This window comes from Pyrgilauda ruficollis, unplaced genomic scaffold, assembly GCF_017590135.1.
Source record: "Pyrgilauda ruficollis isolate IOZ18807 unplaced genomic scaffold, ASM1759013v1 scaffold25, whole genome shotgun sequence".
In the NCBI taxonomy this organism is placed as follows: Eukaryota; Metazoa; Chordata; class Aves; order Passeriformes; family Passeridae; genus Pyrgilauda; species Pyrgilauda ruficollis.
Window position 1 is genome coordinate 16,657,516 of NW_024523822.1, and position 17,813 is coordinate 16,675,328.

Below are 17,813 nucleotides of genomic sequence, written 5' to 3' on the forward strand. Positions count from 1 at the left end.
GTAACCAGTTCTGGGTAGCCATGCAGCAGATGGTACGAAAAGACACAAGCTTTGGGTTTGCATTTTTTTTTCTGGGGGGAAAAAGTCTGGTGAATGAGACACATTTAAAGATAGCCCCTTGGAGCATAGTAGGTCTGTATTAGGGGTGGTGGGTGTGGGACAAAATGCTGTGGGACAAGAGGCTTGCAAATGAAAATATTAAAACATAATGAATTCTGCAAGAATTCTGCAGTCAATACGTTGTCTTCAGCTAATTTGGCTTTCTCAGCTCAGAGGTGCTGGCAATGACACACCATCTAAAGGAGCAGTTCACTGTGCTACCACTGACACACAGCTGTGGCTGAGCAGCCTTGGCCTGGTTTCATGATCTGCTACCTGGTGTCACATCCTGTAGGTTCAGGCCTCAGGTTAGTGCTCATTAAAATCAAGAGAAGAGTCTTTTAGATGAAATAACAGAGGTTGGACCATGTCAAACTTCTTCACTGTAATTTCAAATGAAACTTCTCTCTGTGTTCCTATGGAACAGATTTTTCTGATGCTTCCCAAAGGAGATGAAGTTATATTCTGTAATCTCTGGACATGCTGTCAGTTTAAGAAGCAGATGGCTCATGTATGGATTTACTTGAATTTCAATTCCTTTATCAGAAGGGCAAAGATTCAGTACTTCCAGAATATGACTGTTGTAGTTCAGATGTGCCCTTATTTCAAAATTGTTGGTGGAGGGAGGCGACCTGTTACTCTTACATGGAAAAAACAGTTCTTGAACTATTGTTCTGAAAGTCTTATGCTAGTCCTATTATTAGCCCATAATAAATAATATAGTTATTAAAAAATTAGGTTAATAAGGATGCTATGTGGCTCAGTCTCCCCCCAAAAAGTAGAATTCTGTATTAGAAATAAATTATTCTCTCTTTTTTTTTTTTTAAACTGCCTTTTGCATTAACAAAATATTGAGGCTTTTTTTTTTTTTTTTTTTTTTTTTAAGACTGTGTCATTTGCATAGGTATCTTGAATAGCAAAGAGTTTTATTAGTATCCTTCAGCTACTCACATGTCAGTTGCTAGGAGACTTTGGGACATCTCATGATGTTCCTCTGACTGGTGTTATAGAGAGCCAGCTGAGGCACAGAGAATGTGAGCCTCAGATGTTAAAATGTGCTCAGGTTCATGTGCAACTCGCTGACTGCAGCTGCATCATCAAGTGTTGGATGCACAATATTTATCCGCCCCCAAACCACAGAACAACCTTTTTTCCTTCTCTTGAATTTTTCTGCAGCTGTTTTAGAGCTTATGGAGAGAATTTTCAAAGTCATCTAAATGACTTTGGGGCATAGTCCTGTTAACTGTTAATATTAATTAGGAATCTTTGAACACATTAGTCACATTCTGGTGCTTTTAGGCTAATTTTTTTTCAAAGCTGATTGTACAGTAACTCTTACAGAGTGTTAAACACTAAATAGGGGAAATGCAAAACCGAAAAATCTGATTTTCTTTTAGGGGAAAAAACAAGAAAGCATTAACTTCACACAGGGATATAAAGCCTAAATTTCTTTACTAAGCAGTTTTCATTCACTTCCTAAGTAGATTGATAGCCTGAGGAAAGATTTAGTAAGTCAGTGAAAGCTTCATATGCATTTGCTTGATATAAATGAGATTTGCCAGAGTAGATCTGGAACCGCTTTTCTGAAGAACCATTTTCCCTACCAATTTTCCCCCCCACCACACCAGGCTGATGAGTTCTGAGAACAGCCTTCTGCAAGCCAGGGAAGAGGAAGGCGTGAAGTACGAGCGGACCTTTGTAGCGTCGGAGTTCGTTGAGTGGCTGGTCCAGGAGGGAGAGGCCGCGACGCGGAGCGAAGCGGAGCAGCTCGGCCGCAGGCTTTTGGAGCACGGCATCATCCAGCACGGTGAGAAACCTACTGCCAAGCAGTAAAAGCCACACCTACTGTAGCACTTTCTTCAGCTCAAATCACGTGGAGTGGCCCTTGTCTTTCTGATCATGATATGTTTAGGTTCTAAATAATTTCAGATAGAAGTCTAAGTAACTCTATTTAGTAGAAGGGTGGCTTTTCCAAAAGTGCATTGTATTAGTTCTGAAAATGCTTCCTCAAAGGCAGAATATGGCTGGAATTTGAAACTGTGTAATAACAACTTAAGGATGTGGATGAAAATCAGTACTCCTACACTTGTAGTAATTAACTTGTGGAACTTGCTATCTGCAATGTATATTACTGAGGTAAATAGATTTGTAAGGATCAAATAGGGATTAGAACCATAAATAAGCTAAATTCTGTATGCAGGATAAAAATTTCAGGGTCTGTGTATCTCCCTACTTGTAGGCAGAGCAGAGCATAGTCTGATGCTAGAAAAGCAGCTTTCTCTCTTGGGTGTGTAGCAGAGTTGTTCTAGTATGTTTGGGTAGGAAGGAGGATGTCACTTTTGGTTGAAGTGTTATTGTATTTGTCCTGGTGGTATAACTTCTTTGAGGCAGGAAACAAATGTTTCTTCATGGTCCAGTATAATGTGTCTGGCAAATGCACCTCACCAAGAAGCTCCTTCTGTTAAGGGTAGAGGAGAGAGTTTTCTCTCTCTACTGCCGTGAGGGTGAAGAAATTAACACCCCTGGCCCCATTTTACATGTTGTCATTATCTGTTCTCAGTGCATGTTGCCCTTCTGTGACCAGGCTTTTCCCACCACAGAAGTGGCAGTAGTTCTGGAGCAATGAAGGGATACCAGGAGATGACAACAGAATGGCAGAAGTTGTTACCTACATGACTTAGTGCACATTAGGAAAATAATCATAGCCTGGTGGTCCAAGTGTTGTTGCACCAAACCTAATTCTGACAGAGAGCAAACAGATGATATCCGCAGGCTGTTAGTACACAAGGTGTTAGATTGACTGGGTTGCTTGTTACTTCACGAGAAAACCTAGTTTTAATGAATAGAGAAAAACGGGCATGTAAGTGGCCTGTACAGTTCTGTCATGCTTCTAATCATGTTCACATTAACTTGCAATTACTGGGAGCTACTTCTCAATGTTTACAGTGATCAGCTTCTAGTTCTATAATTACTCCTGTGCTTCCTATGATTTATAGGGTGCCAACTGCTCAGAGCTTGATGGACAGGAAAGGTATGCCACCCCTCCTCTTTACAGCAGCAATGATTTCATTCCTATTTTTACCTGAACATTTTCTGTGTATTACATATGTGGTAAACTTTCCTTACTGTCCTGGGGTCCCAAACCAGGACATTTAAAAAAAAAAAAACCAAAAAAAAAAAGAAAAAAAAAAACAAAAAAAACCCAAACAAAAAAAAAAAAAAAAAAAAAAAAGAAGAGAGTGAGATTTATGCTGATGTAGAGGTTTTTGGCAGAGAAAATAAAGTCAGGACTTAACATTTGGTGCAAAGCTGCTTTTCTTAGATGCTCAGATCTTTGCAGAGCTGAGAAAGTCAGGATGTGGCTTTTCTTGCAGATCAACCATTGTTTCATTAACTAAGGCAAATGCTCAGCAGGGCACATTTGCAGGGAAATAATTTTGCCCCTGTCAAGCCAAGTTTCAGGGGTCATTCCTGAGTGGCACTGGCCCTGCTGCTCTAGGGATAGCCCTGGCCATTCTGCAGGTTTATCCCCTGCCCATCGGTTTCTTGTAGTCAAGAGCATGTGCAAAGCACCCCCTTAGAAAGAGATTTGAAACTCATGAAGTAAAGACAGGATTCTGGGAATTAGTTGATTGCTGAGGGAGTGGTCTTCTCACTTGTCCACACCAGGTCATTGCTGCAAGGTACTGTCATCTTCCTCACCCAGTTTTTAATAGAACAAACATAACTGAGTGGGGATTTCACAAGGACTTGATGGGGATGCTGGGAGTAAAGTTAAACTGAGTGGTGTCCTTGAGATTTGTCTCCTATGAGTGAACATGCTTTGTGAACACTTTCTCCTTTGTGAAAGGAGATTTCATTCATTTCACTGCAACAATTTGTCCAGATAGTGTTAGGAATGTTGATGAAAGTACTGGCAGAATTAACATGGAGCTGGTTTGGGGTTCATCTTAGCAAATGGATATGATCTGTGCAAATTGAAGGTTCTTGTAATGCTGGCTTCCTCTGAGAAGGGAGCTTGAAATGAGAACTTCCAGTACAGATTTAGGGATATAAACTGTAAAACAGCAGGAAAGGTATTCTCTACCCAACACCCTCCCTCCCATCTTACAGAGTGGTAAGAACCAATTAAAAAACAAAAGAAAGCTATTTTTCTGTGTCTTAGTACTATAAATTCATTTCACCATTCTGTGCTTCCTTTGTGTTGTCTCTCATGAGCAACACCAAAATGTTACTGGACACTAATTGGCATCCTTGTTGGCAGAACCAGCAGAAAGACTCTTGACTGAACAGCAGTGGAGAATAAAACATTTCCTGTTCTAAAGGCAATCTTTTTCTAGCAGTATTGTTTGATATCCACAATATGGAATAAAATAAAACTTGCTGTATTATTCTTATGAAGTACTTCTTACCCCACCTAAAGTAATAGAAATAGTTGGATCAAGTTGCCAATCTCAGTAGTAATTTTCCAGCCACAACTGAGTTACGCAATGTCTTTTTGCTAATACTGACTTTCATTTCAATTACTCAGAGAAGCTGTATTCTGCAGCTGAGGCACTGTGTTCAAAATGGCTTCCTGACACATTTTTCTTCACTTTAATTGGTCAGACACCAACCAGGTTTCACACAGGAAACAAACACCCATGCTAATTTTAAAAAGGAAAAGAGTGGTTTAAGAGGAATTGTATAAATGCTGCAAAAGCATCAAATTCTCAGTTTTAAAATAATCTTCCTGATCTCTTTGGACATATGTAACTATACATATTTCCCCTGCCATGCATGAAAATGATGAAATGTACTTAAGTGCTGAATTGCTTCCTGCCAAAATCTCACTGGCCCAGACATATCACCAAGATTTGTTCCATTGGTTGGAGCATGGTGCTAATAATGCTAAGTTGTGGGTTTGATCCCCATACGGGCCATTCACTTAAGAGTTGGACTTAATGATTCTTGTGGGTCTCTTCCAACTCAGAATATTCTGTGATTCTGTGAAATCATAACCACAAAACACCATTACTACAAATAGGACCCAGATTTCCTTTGCTGTGTATTGGCACCCTATGCAATATGGAATAAAGCCCCCATAAGTAGAAGGGAATTGTGCATTTTGCATTTCTTGAAGGCTGGTGGGGATTGTAGTTGCCAGTAGTTATTTGGCATTTGTGAACACTGATGGCCTTCATCCAGAATATAGAAATAAAGACTGTGGGAAGAGTTATAAGTTTGGTGATGCACATAAAATAAAGGCAGGGACAAAAGGTGTGCAGAACACATTTCTCAGCTGTAGAAAAGCCCGTCCGGTGAGGTATGTAGAGCTTGATAACGCTAATAGATAAAACTTTCCTCCAGGAGGCTGGGTCTTTCTTAGTTATTCTTCATATGGGCATGGTGGGACAGATTAGCTACTGTGGTCAGCAGGAGAAGAAGTTCTCTGCCAGATGCCAGCTCCCAGGTAGATCAGGCCAAAGCAAAGATGGTCTGGGGGCAGCATCCACACATAGTCACAGCCCTTTCTCAGTCTGACAAAGTGAGATACTGAGATGTCCAAGGACAAAAGAGGATGTACACAGAGCTCTTTATGGAGTCATTTTTGGCTCATACTTGCTTATAGCCCTTTCTGAAGAACTTACCCAGTTGTGGGTAACAGAACTTGCTGTTGTGCAGCCACAACAGCAGAGCACTGCTGACATGACAGGCAGTCTTCCTGTCCTCCTCCAAGGACTCATTGGGTATGAAAGCTTGAGGGATGGAGAAACATCTGCCTGCCTTGCAGAAACTTTTAAAGTTTTAAGAACCTCCAGTGATGAATAAGTTCAATTTAAATCTGGTTAATACTGTTAAGAGAAACCAGTGCTTTTTTTTCTTAGGATAGCACCTACAACTTGCAAGATGAATATTTGCAATTCTTCCATGGCAGGAACCAAACCATAGCTTACTTATGAATACTTTTCAATATATTGTGGGATGTAAACACACAGGGATTGCCTTGTACCACAGATGGCACTGTGTGTGCTGCCAGTTGAGCCTGTGAGAAATGGGGGCCTGAGCAGCTGAAGTCATCTTCTCATACCACTTCACATCTTGTCTCTTTTGTAGTTATGGTTTCTCAAGCTGCTGCTGACCTTCAAGTTCATGTGCTTGGTGTGATTTCTTCCCTGACATGCCCCCAGCATCTTCCCTGAGCGGTGACCACAGCACGGTTCAGCATGAAGCATTTTGCAATGGCTGTCCGCTCTGCTTCAGGGCTTTGGGATACAGATTCCCAGACTCAGACCAGCAGCAGAATAGGTCTGGTGAGGCTTTGCTCTGCTGAATGATTGAGGGGTGTAAGAGTGCTTTTGGAGATGACAGCCTAGCAGCTGTCTTTGGAAGACATGGTCTGCCTGGACTTCAGTAAAGCCTTTGATACTGTTTCCTGTGATGTTCAGCAGAAACTATTCCCATGGTGTGGATGGATGCACTCTTCACAGGGCAAAACATTGGCTCGATGACCAGGCCTGGGGTATTCCCCAGGGCTCAGTATTGGGGCCAGGACTCATTATTGGGGCCAGCCCTGTTAATTATCTTTATTAAGAAGACCTTTATCAAGGGATCAAGGGGAGCAAATGTGACTTTGTGTGTGACAAGTTGGTTGGGAGTATTAATCTTCTGGAAGGTAGGAGGACTCTACAGAGGGATCTGGACAGTCTGGAGTGATGGCCTAAAGCCAGTGGTGTGATGTTCAACAAGGCCAAGTGCTGGATTCCGCACTTGGGTCACAACAACCCCATGCAAGGAGCCCCATCCAACACTCCAGGCTTGGAGATGAGTGGCTGGAAAAGTGCCCCTTGGAAAAGAAGCTGAGCCCAGGTGGCCAAGAAGGCCAATGGCATCCTGGCCTGGATCAGATACAGTGTGGCCAGCAGGACCAGGACAGGGATTGCCCCCTGTACTCAGCACTGGTGAGGCCACACCTCGAGAGCTGTGTCCAGTTCTGGGCCCCTCACTGCAAGAAGGACATTGAGGGGCTGCAGTGTGTCCAGGGAAGGGCAACAGAGCTGGGAAAGGGTCTGGAGCACAAGTCTGATGAGGAACAGCTGAGGGAGCTGGGGATGTTTAGCCTGGAGAAAAGGAGGCTCAGGGGAACCTTGTCACTCTCTACAGCTCCCTGAGAGGAGGCTGTAGCCAGGTGGGGTTGGTCTCTACTCCCAGATAACAGTGACAGGGCAAGAGGAAAAGACTTCAGGTTGCGCCAGGGCAAGTTTAGGGTGGGTATTAGGAAAAATTTCTTCTCTGAAAGAGTTGTCTTGAATTGGAACTGCCCAGGGAAGGGATGGAGTCACCACCCCTACAGGAATTTAAAGATGTGTAGATGTGACACTTAAGGACATGGGTTAGTGGTGAATTTGGCAGTGTCAGGTTAATGGTTGAGCTTTATGATCTTAGAGGTCTTTTTCAACCTAAATAATTATATGATTTTGTCAGTGCTAGGATTTTTAGATGGTAAGAAATATGTGGTAAGATGTCTTAGACATGATATCAGTAGCTTCGGCCTCCACCCACCTTTAAAATATCTTTCAATTTTAAAAAGTTTTATTGAGATAATTGCAGTAGATCAGACCTTGTGTGTTCAAGGTAGACATGTTCTGCTGGCCTAGCACAGAAGCAGGTGCTTATCTCCTTTCAAGAGTTAATCTTTTATCTGCAAACTCCACTGTGCAAATTACTTTCTGAGATGAAAACCAACACTTTGTAGTGACTTAGTGAGAACAGTAAATGTTGACATGTGCTATGTCCCTGTCCCTGCAGCAAAGTCTTACATCTATATTTAATTGTCCCTATTCTTTGCAAGGACTCTGTACCTTTATACAGCAGAGTTTCCTTTCTGAAGTTGATCAGTGCATTTAGTTTTAAGCATCAAGACACATGATGCAACTGAAAGTTTGTTATAATTGTGGAAGTGGATTAAATATTTGACAAAGTATTATTTCTCTTGCTTTTGTTGAAAAGCTTTCCTTCTCTTCTAAAATTGCTGTGAATAATGAAGTATGTGCTGCTATATTTAGATGTCCAACTGCTTATGATTAGCTGATTATGATTCACTTGCAGAGTGAAAACTTGCCATGTATGTGAAATGTACTCTTTCTTAATTCAAGATTTCTCTTTGGAACCCCTTTCTTGGAAATATCAGCTGCAGATAGGAGTTTACAAGTATCATTGAAGCATACCATAAATCCTTGACTTAATTTATCACAGGCTTTCTTCTCCAAAATCAACACATATATTTTTTAAAACAAATTTTCTAGTTGATCTAAAACCTGATTCACATCAGCCCTTGGATATATCCAAGCTTTCATTATGCTAAAAATTATAAAACATCACATTTTTACAGATGATGCCTTGATTTATCTCAGTAAAACACAAGCCTTCAGTTAGTCTATGATGTCCTGCAACACAACATTGTTTTTTTAAGTTCTGTTGCCCCCATGCTGATGCCAGAGAGAAGCACTCACTTGTTTGTGTGGCACTTCTCATGTTTAGGGACAGTAACCTCATCCACAGTAATTTAGCTGCTTATGCTAAATCTGGAGACCACTTTGCATATTTTTCATGATTTTGCCCCTCTAACAAGTCAAACAATAAGAACTTTTTATGTAATTGTATAAACACCCAGCTTCTTAGTATGTCAGCTTCTCATTGTGCTCTTCTTGCAGTTGTCTTTATCTACAGCAGGAATGGATTTGGTTTTTGAAAGAGCCACATGCTTTATGTAAATAACACATGAAAAATTCTTTTCATATTAACTATTGAATTTTATTTTTCTGACAGAGAATGGGTTTTAGTTTTTAACAGCTGCAACAAAAAAAAAAAAAGATACACCCAGATGGGCCTTTTCATCTTTTGCTTCCCTTGCCACAGACTGTACTTTCCATACTTTATTTGGAAGCAAAGAAAAGCAGTTGGCTATGTTCTGTAAACTTACTAAATTAAAGATGATAAATCCTCATATACAAACCAAAAAGACTGCTGAAATGTGTGTGATTCAACACTGGCTTTTCATGCTAGAGTAAGTAATGTGTATTTGAAAATATACTGCAAATAGATGGCAAACTGGCTGGAAAGGCAAAATGTATTTAGAAACACGTATCTGCATACCTAATTTAAAGCAACAGAAATAACATGTTAATGCACTGATCAGAACATTCCACATTAATAAGAACAGGATACTCTAAATTTCAGTTCTCAAGGAACTTTTTGGCACTTTACTGTAATCCTGATGTTTTAAAGACAGTATAAAAGTTGTCTAGACTTTTTTTGGACTACATGAATCTACTACAGTTCATTGAAAACCCTCCCTAGTTATAGCTCAGAGAGCTGCAGTTATAGCACAGCTTTTTTTTCTGGACCTACTTACAGTTCCAGGACCTATTTATTTCTGGACATGCTTACTGACTTCACCCTTAGCAGGATGAGCTGGAACAGCTCTCTGGATTTTGTATTGCAGTGCCAGAATCTGCCTTGCAGTTTTATACAAGAGGATCAGTGGAAACAAGAGCAGTTCAAGCTTAGCTCCATTGTCTGTTCAAAGTGAATTCCTTGTAATCCAAATAAGAAAAAAATACAATTTAGTACAGCTGCACTGCCAAGAGTTTAACGTGATGGTTGAATACATGCACAGGTGGGCTTATCTATGGTCTGTGCAGCATATAAACATTCATAAAAGGTGGAAATGCAAGTGTTGTGTTTACGCAGTGCAGGGAATCCAAGACCCAAGATCCAGGGCCCTGTGCTCACTGAACATCTGTAGTCTCTCTCCCTGGATTTGTGGGAGATCCAAGCAGGTGGAATTCATCAATGTGTAAAAGGAAACTAATCTGAATAGGTGCCATTATTAAAATGCATTTGCAGTGCCAGATTAGCAGAAAAACAGGAAGGCTTTGAGAGGAGTGGGAAAAGCATTGTCCAATGCTGAATAAAGTGCCAGTTACTCTCCTCCAGCCCCACGTGTGTCGGTGCAGGGCAGTGGGAGAGGGGCAGCACGGGAGTGGCTGGGTGCTGTGGCAGAGACGGCACGGTGGGCTGGGGGCTGGCTGAACTCTGGGCTGGGGTGGCACTGTGGGCTGGGGGCTGGCTGAACTGTGGGCTGGGGTGGCACTGTGGGCTGGGGGCTGGCTGAACGCTGCACAGCCGCCCTGCAGCTCTCAGCAGCCCCAGTGTTTGCCAAGCCCACGGACTCACCGCTGCTTTGTGAAAGCCAAAGTGGACACACACTTCCACTGTTTCTCTGGCAAGGTACCAAAATTGTGCTGGCTAAAGGCCTGAGGCACAGAGGAGGCTGGCTCAGCAAGCTGTGTGCTATCCATAGAGAGAGACATTTTTTTAAGGAACTCGTATTTTATGTGATTTGTTTCCTTCCCTTTTAAACACTGATTCTGCTTTGGAGAGGGGAGGGAGAAAGCAAAATGACATGGAGTGAGGGCCAGACCCTCCCTGGGCACACTTTGGGTGCAGGTGGAAGCAGCTCCAGCTGTGCTCTCCATCAGATAAGCCCCGAGCCCCTGCTGGCCCCTGCAGCCTGTCAGTGTATGTCTCATCATCCTGCATTTGTTCTTGGCATGATGTTGCTCTTTTGGGGTAATATCCTGCCACTCTAGAGGTCAAAACTGATATGGTCATCTGTGACTGCCTGTATGAAGGCACAGACTATTGCAGCCAGTAATAGTGAAGGTCTAGAATGATCTCCTGCAACTTCAAACTGCATTTCACATCATTTTAATAGAGGAAACTACCTCATTAAAAAGATAAAGTGTACTCGTGAATATACTGGGGCTGCTGCCTTGTGCAAAGACTTGGAAATGTGTTGTGCATTGCTGGAAAGAGATCAGTCCTGCTTTTGTGTTTAAGTGGAGAAAGATATGACATATCCACACTGAAAAATCCATACATTCTGCTCATGTTTGTAGCCTCTTCCTCTTAACCCTAGCACAGGCGCACTCTCACACAAACAAGCACACACTTCAGTGTGTCCTCTGCTCTTTTGAGAAAAGCTGCTCATCTGGCTCCTTGTAACTTTGATCTCCTTCCCACTGCTCCCTCAACATGGAGCAGCCGTTCCCTGGCTCCAGCCAGGAGCTTGCCTGGTGACAGTGTTGTTTGTGGGGACGTGCAGAGCAGCTGGAGTGCCTCACTGGATGTGTCCTACTGGGGACTGCAGCTTTCAGCTGGGAGAAAGCATTAATCACCACGGTGGAGATGCACACAGATTATCAGTGCTAAAATCATGGGGAATTGAAGTGGTGGGAGGGATTTGGGGGAAAAGCCAGTTATGAAAATGGCCTGATTTCTCAGGCATGAGTCATACCATTTATTAAAATAGGCTTTTGTACTTTCTAAAGCTTCCTTGGTCCCATGTAATCAGTGTAAAGCTAATATTTCTATCTCTGCTGTGCATCAGCCTCCTTGAAAAAGTGGAAAAGAAAAGGTTGTGAGCTCCATGCAGATCCTGGGATTTTATGTCAGAATCAGAAGCTGAAAGAAGATTTGCATGGATGTTACTATTTATATTTTATGTATCTGAACAGAAACTGTGAAGCAGCCAGGAACAAGAAGCACCAAAGCTGAAACATTAAGTGCTCCCAAACAGAGAAAATCTAAAATAAATGTTCTGATTTTTCTCATCTTAACAGTAACATAAATGGTGAATGAACAGCTAAAACCCTTGCCAATGAAATTTGCAAACTCTAGGGATAGATGAGACAGTGAACAAATAATGGAACTCAATTAAATAGTTATTACCCCAAAAGAAGTGTGGGTTTTTTGTATAGCTAATGGTATAAATACAAAGCAATGCATCTAGGAAATGAGAGTACAGGCTCCACTCCTTGGTGTGGAACTGTGCTGTGCAGGGAAAGGAGGATGTGCAGGGCACAAATTATTCCCATTTTATGCTATTTGTGCAGTACAGTGCAGAAATAATGGTGGGCCTGGGATGTACAAAAAGGACAACAACCAGTAAGAAAAGGGGTGTGAAGCTGTAATTGTGGGCATGCAGTTCTGATAAGTGGATTTTTAGGAAAGAAGTTCTGAAGAGGACTCCAGGAGGGCTAAAAACGTCAGAATTTAGGGGGTGGTATTTATTCAGTTGATAAAAGATGCATTTGAGAGTTGCTTCATCTCTTCACAAATTTCTTTGCAAAGATTTTTGACCAGATCGTGTGTAACTTTCTAATGAAGTGTGACAAAATCCAGGGTGTTGGATAAAGTAGATAAAGTTAAGCAAACTCAGCTTTGAGTTGAATCTTTATTTTCTGTCAGGGCAAGTGACTGAAGGCTTGAATAGCTTGTAAAAGGAAGAGTAAAGTGGTCAATAAATGCTTTAAAGTATGAGTAAACTAAATTTTTTGTAAGATTAAAAGATAATTGTTAAATTCTCTTTCTGGGAGAAATTTTGTGGCCTATGTATGTGGGAGATTAGACTGGTGGGTTATGACTCTACCTCCAAAGTTTGACATTGGTGAGTATATGTTAGTGTTGGTGCCTTTCCTTCCAGGACAATAAATGCTCTTGTATACTTTGATGGTTTATGAGGTCTCCAGTTGCTATATTTGTACTTTACTCTCTTTGGTGCATTTCTTTCTGTTGCATAAGGTGCACATTGTAACATGAACATGTTGCCACCTGAACAGCCCTGAATTAAATTGGTGCAAGAAACATGAAGCCACCCCACCTTGCTCTTTGCATCACCCTCATAATGTACAAATGCAGGTCCTGACACTCATCAGCCATGGCCTGGCTGTTAAAGACAAACTGAAATGGGTGCCAGTTTGCTTTTCTGTGCTGCACTATGAAGGACAGTGAACTAATTCAGGAGTAGTAATTTAATCCCTTTCTAGAACAGCAGCTTTCATGAGAGGTACCTGGAGCAAGAGCCTTGTCAGCTGCCACAAGTTTATCTGCTACTGCCTCTGAGTCAACACCCAGAGGTAACAACCTCTAAATTACCCTTAAAGAAACTGCTCCTGGGCAAGTCTGTGCAACCCTCTCAGCATTCTGCCATTGGTTTGGAAAAGCTTTTCACTCCTACTTTTCTCTGCTGCTGGCAGCAAAGTGTGGCTGCTCAGTGGCTGGGCAGAGCACCCGCGACTGCACCTGTACCTCTCACCCAGCAGCTGCCAGCGTGACAAACCCACCCTTCTGTGTGTGTGCTCTGCATCCAGCATTCCCAGAACTGTGATTTGCCAAGGACAGGGGCATGTGTCACTTCTGGCTCTTGCTTAAAGCCAGCCACTGCACCCGGGGAGTGCTTTCAGAGGCAGCCAGCACACACATCTGCCTCCCTCTCCTCAACTTCTTCCTTCTGATCCGTGGTGTGCAAATTCCTTTTTCCACACCTTTTCAGATACACTCATCCTTAGGCAGAGTCACAGCCTGGACATTTAATCACAAATAATGAATAACTCAGATGATTTAACAAAAAAACCCCCCAAAAACAAAAAAACAAAAAAAAAACAAAAAACAAAAAAAAAAAAAAAAAAAAAAAAAAAAAAAAAAAAAAACCAAAAAAAAAGTCATAGTAGTAATTTTGGTAAGAGACTTTATTTTATTATGTATGTACAAGGAGACAGTCTGAGCTATATTGCTCCTATTTAAATGCTTAGCTTATTTTTAAATATGTCAAAAAAAAAAAAAAAAAAAAAAAACCACCCCAAAAAAAAAAAAAACCAAAAAAAAAGTCATAGTAGTAATTTTGGTAAGAGACTTTATTTTATTATGTATGTACAAGGAGACAGTCTGAGCTATATTGCTCCTATTTAAATGCTTAGCTTATTTTTAAATATGTCAAAAATTACATGATGTTACAAGCACATGATATGTGAACTGTCTTTAGAAATTAGGAGTTCAAAATATGAAAGTCAAGGAGCATGCCAAATTCTGTACTGATGGTACATGTCCTAAGCATTTTGGCTGCAAATCCTTTGTTGTGTAAATCATATACAAATATTCTCCAACACACAGTCATTGGACTTAGCTTTTACACTTGCACTCATCTATTGTATAAAAATTTACTCTTCTATGGACTGAAATAATTACAGCAGAGATTAATGACTTCAGTGGAAAACCTAAGCCTTGGTAGTTTAAATGTATAACTATTACAATATTTAATTCAAAACAAGTATTGTTATTCAAAAATGTGTTCAGTATCATGGCATAAAAATGTTTACATTATCTAGTTTCATGGTCAGTAATTCTTGACTTTCAGAGTGCTTACAATGTCTGCAGCACGAGTGTGTGTTTATGTCTGATTATCATAATTTCTGAGTACTGTCAGAGCACTTCAGTTAATGACACAAACAACAGAATAATTTTTGTTAAAAACGGTGGCGTCATAATATTTAACTTGACTCAGAAATCCCACTGATATTTCTTGCATTGTGAATGGTTGGCCACAGCAGCTCTATTTCCAAGGAAGCATTTGTGGAATCCTCTTTCATTTAAGATTATGAATTGCAATAGTGCTGAATAAATAGAGCTTGCCTTTTTAAGATTGAGATGGTCTCAAAAATTTTTTTTTGTTTTTAAATTATGTGGTAAGATGTTGGTAGATATTGCTACTTTTACTTATGTCAGTGATCTTGAAATGAAACTGGTAGCTGCAAACACCTACGCACCAACTCTGCCTCTGATAGCAAATCCTTTGGGGGATGTAGGCAGATTGCCAAATCTCTCCTCCTCTACTTCCGTTCTTCAAAAATAGTGATTGTGAGTAAGAGTTGTTTAATAGTATTGCATATGATATGTATCCAAAATGGGGAGCACGGCAGCAGTGTGCGCCTGCAATAATTAATGTGTCAGAACACAGTAACTTGTGAGGTACTTGTGATGCTAAATTTGACTTAACAAATCCATTTTGCATCCCTGAGGACCCAGCAGATTCAGCATCAAAAGGAAGCAGACAAAAGCCAAGTGGCACTGGCTCTTCCAGAGATCTTTGACAGAGCCAGGCAATCTAAGGGATGCCTTACAGCCTACGCCATGCAATTGGGGCAGATGGCAGCTTGGGCACCAGCAAGTGCAGTTCAGAAAGTTCTTGTGTGCTGATTATTTATTGTCTCCCAAAGGTAGAAGTCCATTTGTACAAGCAGTGGTCTCTCTGACAGTGACCCAGGCAGGCAAGGGGCGTGCTTCTTTGCAAGATGGTCTGACCTCATAAGGCAGTTTCTGCATCCTCATGGAAGACGGTGCCCTGAGGATCATATCTAGGACTGGCATCTTCCTTAATGTCTGGGTGACTTGACATCCCTGGAGGTGACTGGACTGGACTCTTTCCTCTTTGAGGTTATTTCTTCAGCTCACAAACATCAAATAACTTACTGGCAGTTTATGTGTAAATACAGCCTATTTTGCAAAGTTGTCATGTGTGGTGTAGTTCTGTGAAGAGTAACCTGAGACACGGGGAGTTTTCAGAAAGGATGAGAGCAAGGAAGACTGTGTTAGCGATGAGAATGAAAGGAAAGCAGACAGCAGGGCTCCAGGCTCCTTGGACTCTGCTGGTTTTTGGACGCCATTTATTGGGCAGAGCAAAGAGCAAGGCAAAAGTTCTGTGTCTGCAGTAGGAGTCCAAGTGACTGAGAGATGTAACCATAGACTTGACTGATCTCAGTGCATACCTGTGTTGTTCTTTACACTTTACACATAAATAACTGTAACCTACCAGTTCTTACAATTCAGAATTGCAAGAAATGCAATTTCTAAACCAGAAAAATCCAGAATCTGGATTCTTCATTGAAAAGGTCAACTGTGGGAAATTATTTTTGCAGAATGTGATCACAGAAGCTGGGTAAAAATGGTGAAAAATGCTGCCAAACACCTACTGCAGCTATTTTACATGCAGAATACTCCAGAGAGATTTCCTGCAATCAAGACCTGCAGGAGTCAAAGCACTTTCAGGACCTGGCACAGAGCTCCATCCAACTACTGCATTTTTCATCACAGCATTGGTGGCAATGAAGAACGTAGATGTTATAGTGATGCTGCACTCTGGGGGTAGGCTTGGTGCTCCTGCTCTGACACCAGCAGCCTGGGGTTTGCTCTCAGTGTCAATACAGGTTGCAATTAAGATTCTTCCTCATTATGTAAGAAATGATTTTTGGCCAGGTGCCTGTTCCCAAACCTTGTGTATCCGTGCGAAGCGGGGAAGTGGCCTGCAGGAAATGTCTGGGACACAGTGTCTATGGTGAACAAGACAGAGGAAATACACAGGTCTTGATTCTTTGCTGCCCTGTAGCTCTGGACAAGGTAGCTGGACAGAGCTCCAGGGGCTGCCCTAGACTGATGAATTTACACAAAACTTGTTGTAAGGAGCTAAGTCTGGTCCGTGGGGCCAGCAGCAGCAAGGCTTACAGAGGAATCGTGCACGGAGATGGGCCATTGTGCAACCTGTCACAGAGAGGTAAAGTACTTCTATTTCCACTGGGCAATAAAAAGTGCATATCATTAATCAAAGTAATGTAAAAGATTCTTCTCAGCATTTGCCACTACAATTCCTGGTTTGCTATTTCTGCTATAAAGGGTGTATATTGAAGCTACCCGTGTGAAGCTGGCCACCTTCCTCCTCCTTCTGAGGCTTCACAGGGGAAGAGGAGAGCTCTGAGTATTGCATCCTTACAGCAAGGTCTGTAGTGCACAAGTTGCACATGGGTAGGCTTGGATTTCTTTCTATGCCTACCAGGCATAGATTTTGTATCCATCTCTTTTCCTAGTGTCCAACAAGCACCATTTTATGGACAGCAACTTGCTCTACCAGTGCAGAATGAATTTCCGCCGGCGGCGGCGATTAATGGAGCTCCTCACTGAGAAGTCTCGCTTGGTGCCAGAAAGCCATGACAGCCCGTTTTGCCTGCGCAAGCAGAACCATGACAACAGGAAGCACACCAGTTTTCTCTCAGGTGACTCATTAATTATACTGCTGCCTGTAGAGTGACTCCATGGAGTATTAAAAAATTGGTTTTGGACAAAGGGTTTCAGTGTTAGAAAAAAAATGCAGGGCTGAGTATTATATGTCCCTGTTCATAGGGATTGTCCATTCACTCATTTCACCAAAGCTGCAGCTCCCTGGGGTGTATCTTATCAACAGCATTTCAGATGCTGATCAAAATTTGGTGTCCATGTTCAAACTGAACTGGTTAAAGTCCCCCAAACTCAAAGTAATTTGTCATACATTCTATGGGGGGTTTTCATGAAGATTAAAAGTGAGGGGAAGGTGCCCTGCAGCATTTGTGAACAGTAATATTTAGTAAGAAATGAAGGAAAGGAAAGGAGAACTGAAAAAATGTAGTTCCCTGTATTGGAATGCCTCTTGGAAGACACTGCGATGGGAACAGTTCAGCCATACTGTTAATTGCAATGTTACTCTCATGCAGTGACTCTTCTAACAATGTAGGACACACTAACCCATTCCCAGTGTTGTTAGTGAAAGCATGGCTTGTTGCTGTTTTGTTTTTTTTTTTTAAAGAAACAGGGAAATGGCCTAATAACTGGTACCGTCTCCCTTTCTCTCTGTGTTTTCTCTCTGCTTGCAGTGAGTCCCACCAAGGAGATAAAGATCGTGTCGGCAGTGCGGAGGAGCAGCATGAGCAGCTGTGGCAGCAGTGGGTACTTCAGCAGTAGCCCCACTCTCAGCAGCAGTCCCCCCGTGCTCTGCAACCCCAAATCTGGTGAGCACCAGCATGGCTTAT

General features: G+C 41.8%; 1 protein-coding gene across 1 annotated transcript in view; it reads left to right on the top strand.

Annotated features, from left to right (window-relative positions):
* The window catches only part of DEPTOR (DEP domain containing MTOR interacting protein), a 75,579-nt gene that overhangs the window by 31,724 nt on the left and 26,042 nt on the right, over nucleotides 1-17,813 (top strand). The window contains exons 5-7 of the mRNA XM_041470666.1: nucleotides 1,728-1,906; nucleotides 16,839-17,024; nucleotides 17,658-17,792. Coding sequence (XP_041326600.1) covers nucleotides 1,728-1,906; nucleotides 16,839-17,024; nucleotides 17,658-17,792 — 500 coding nt within the window. The remainder of the gene's footprint in view (nucleotides 1-1,727; nucleotides 1,907-16,838; nucleotides 17,025-17,657; nucleotides 17,793-17,813) is intronic.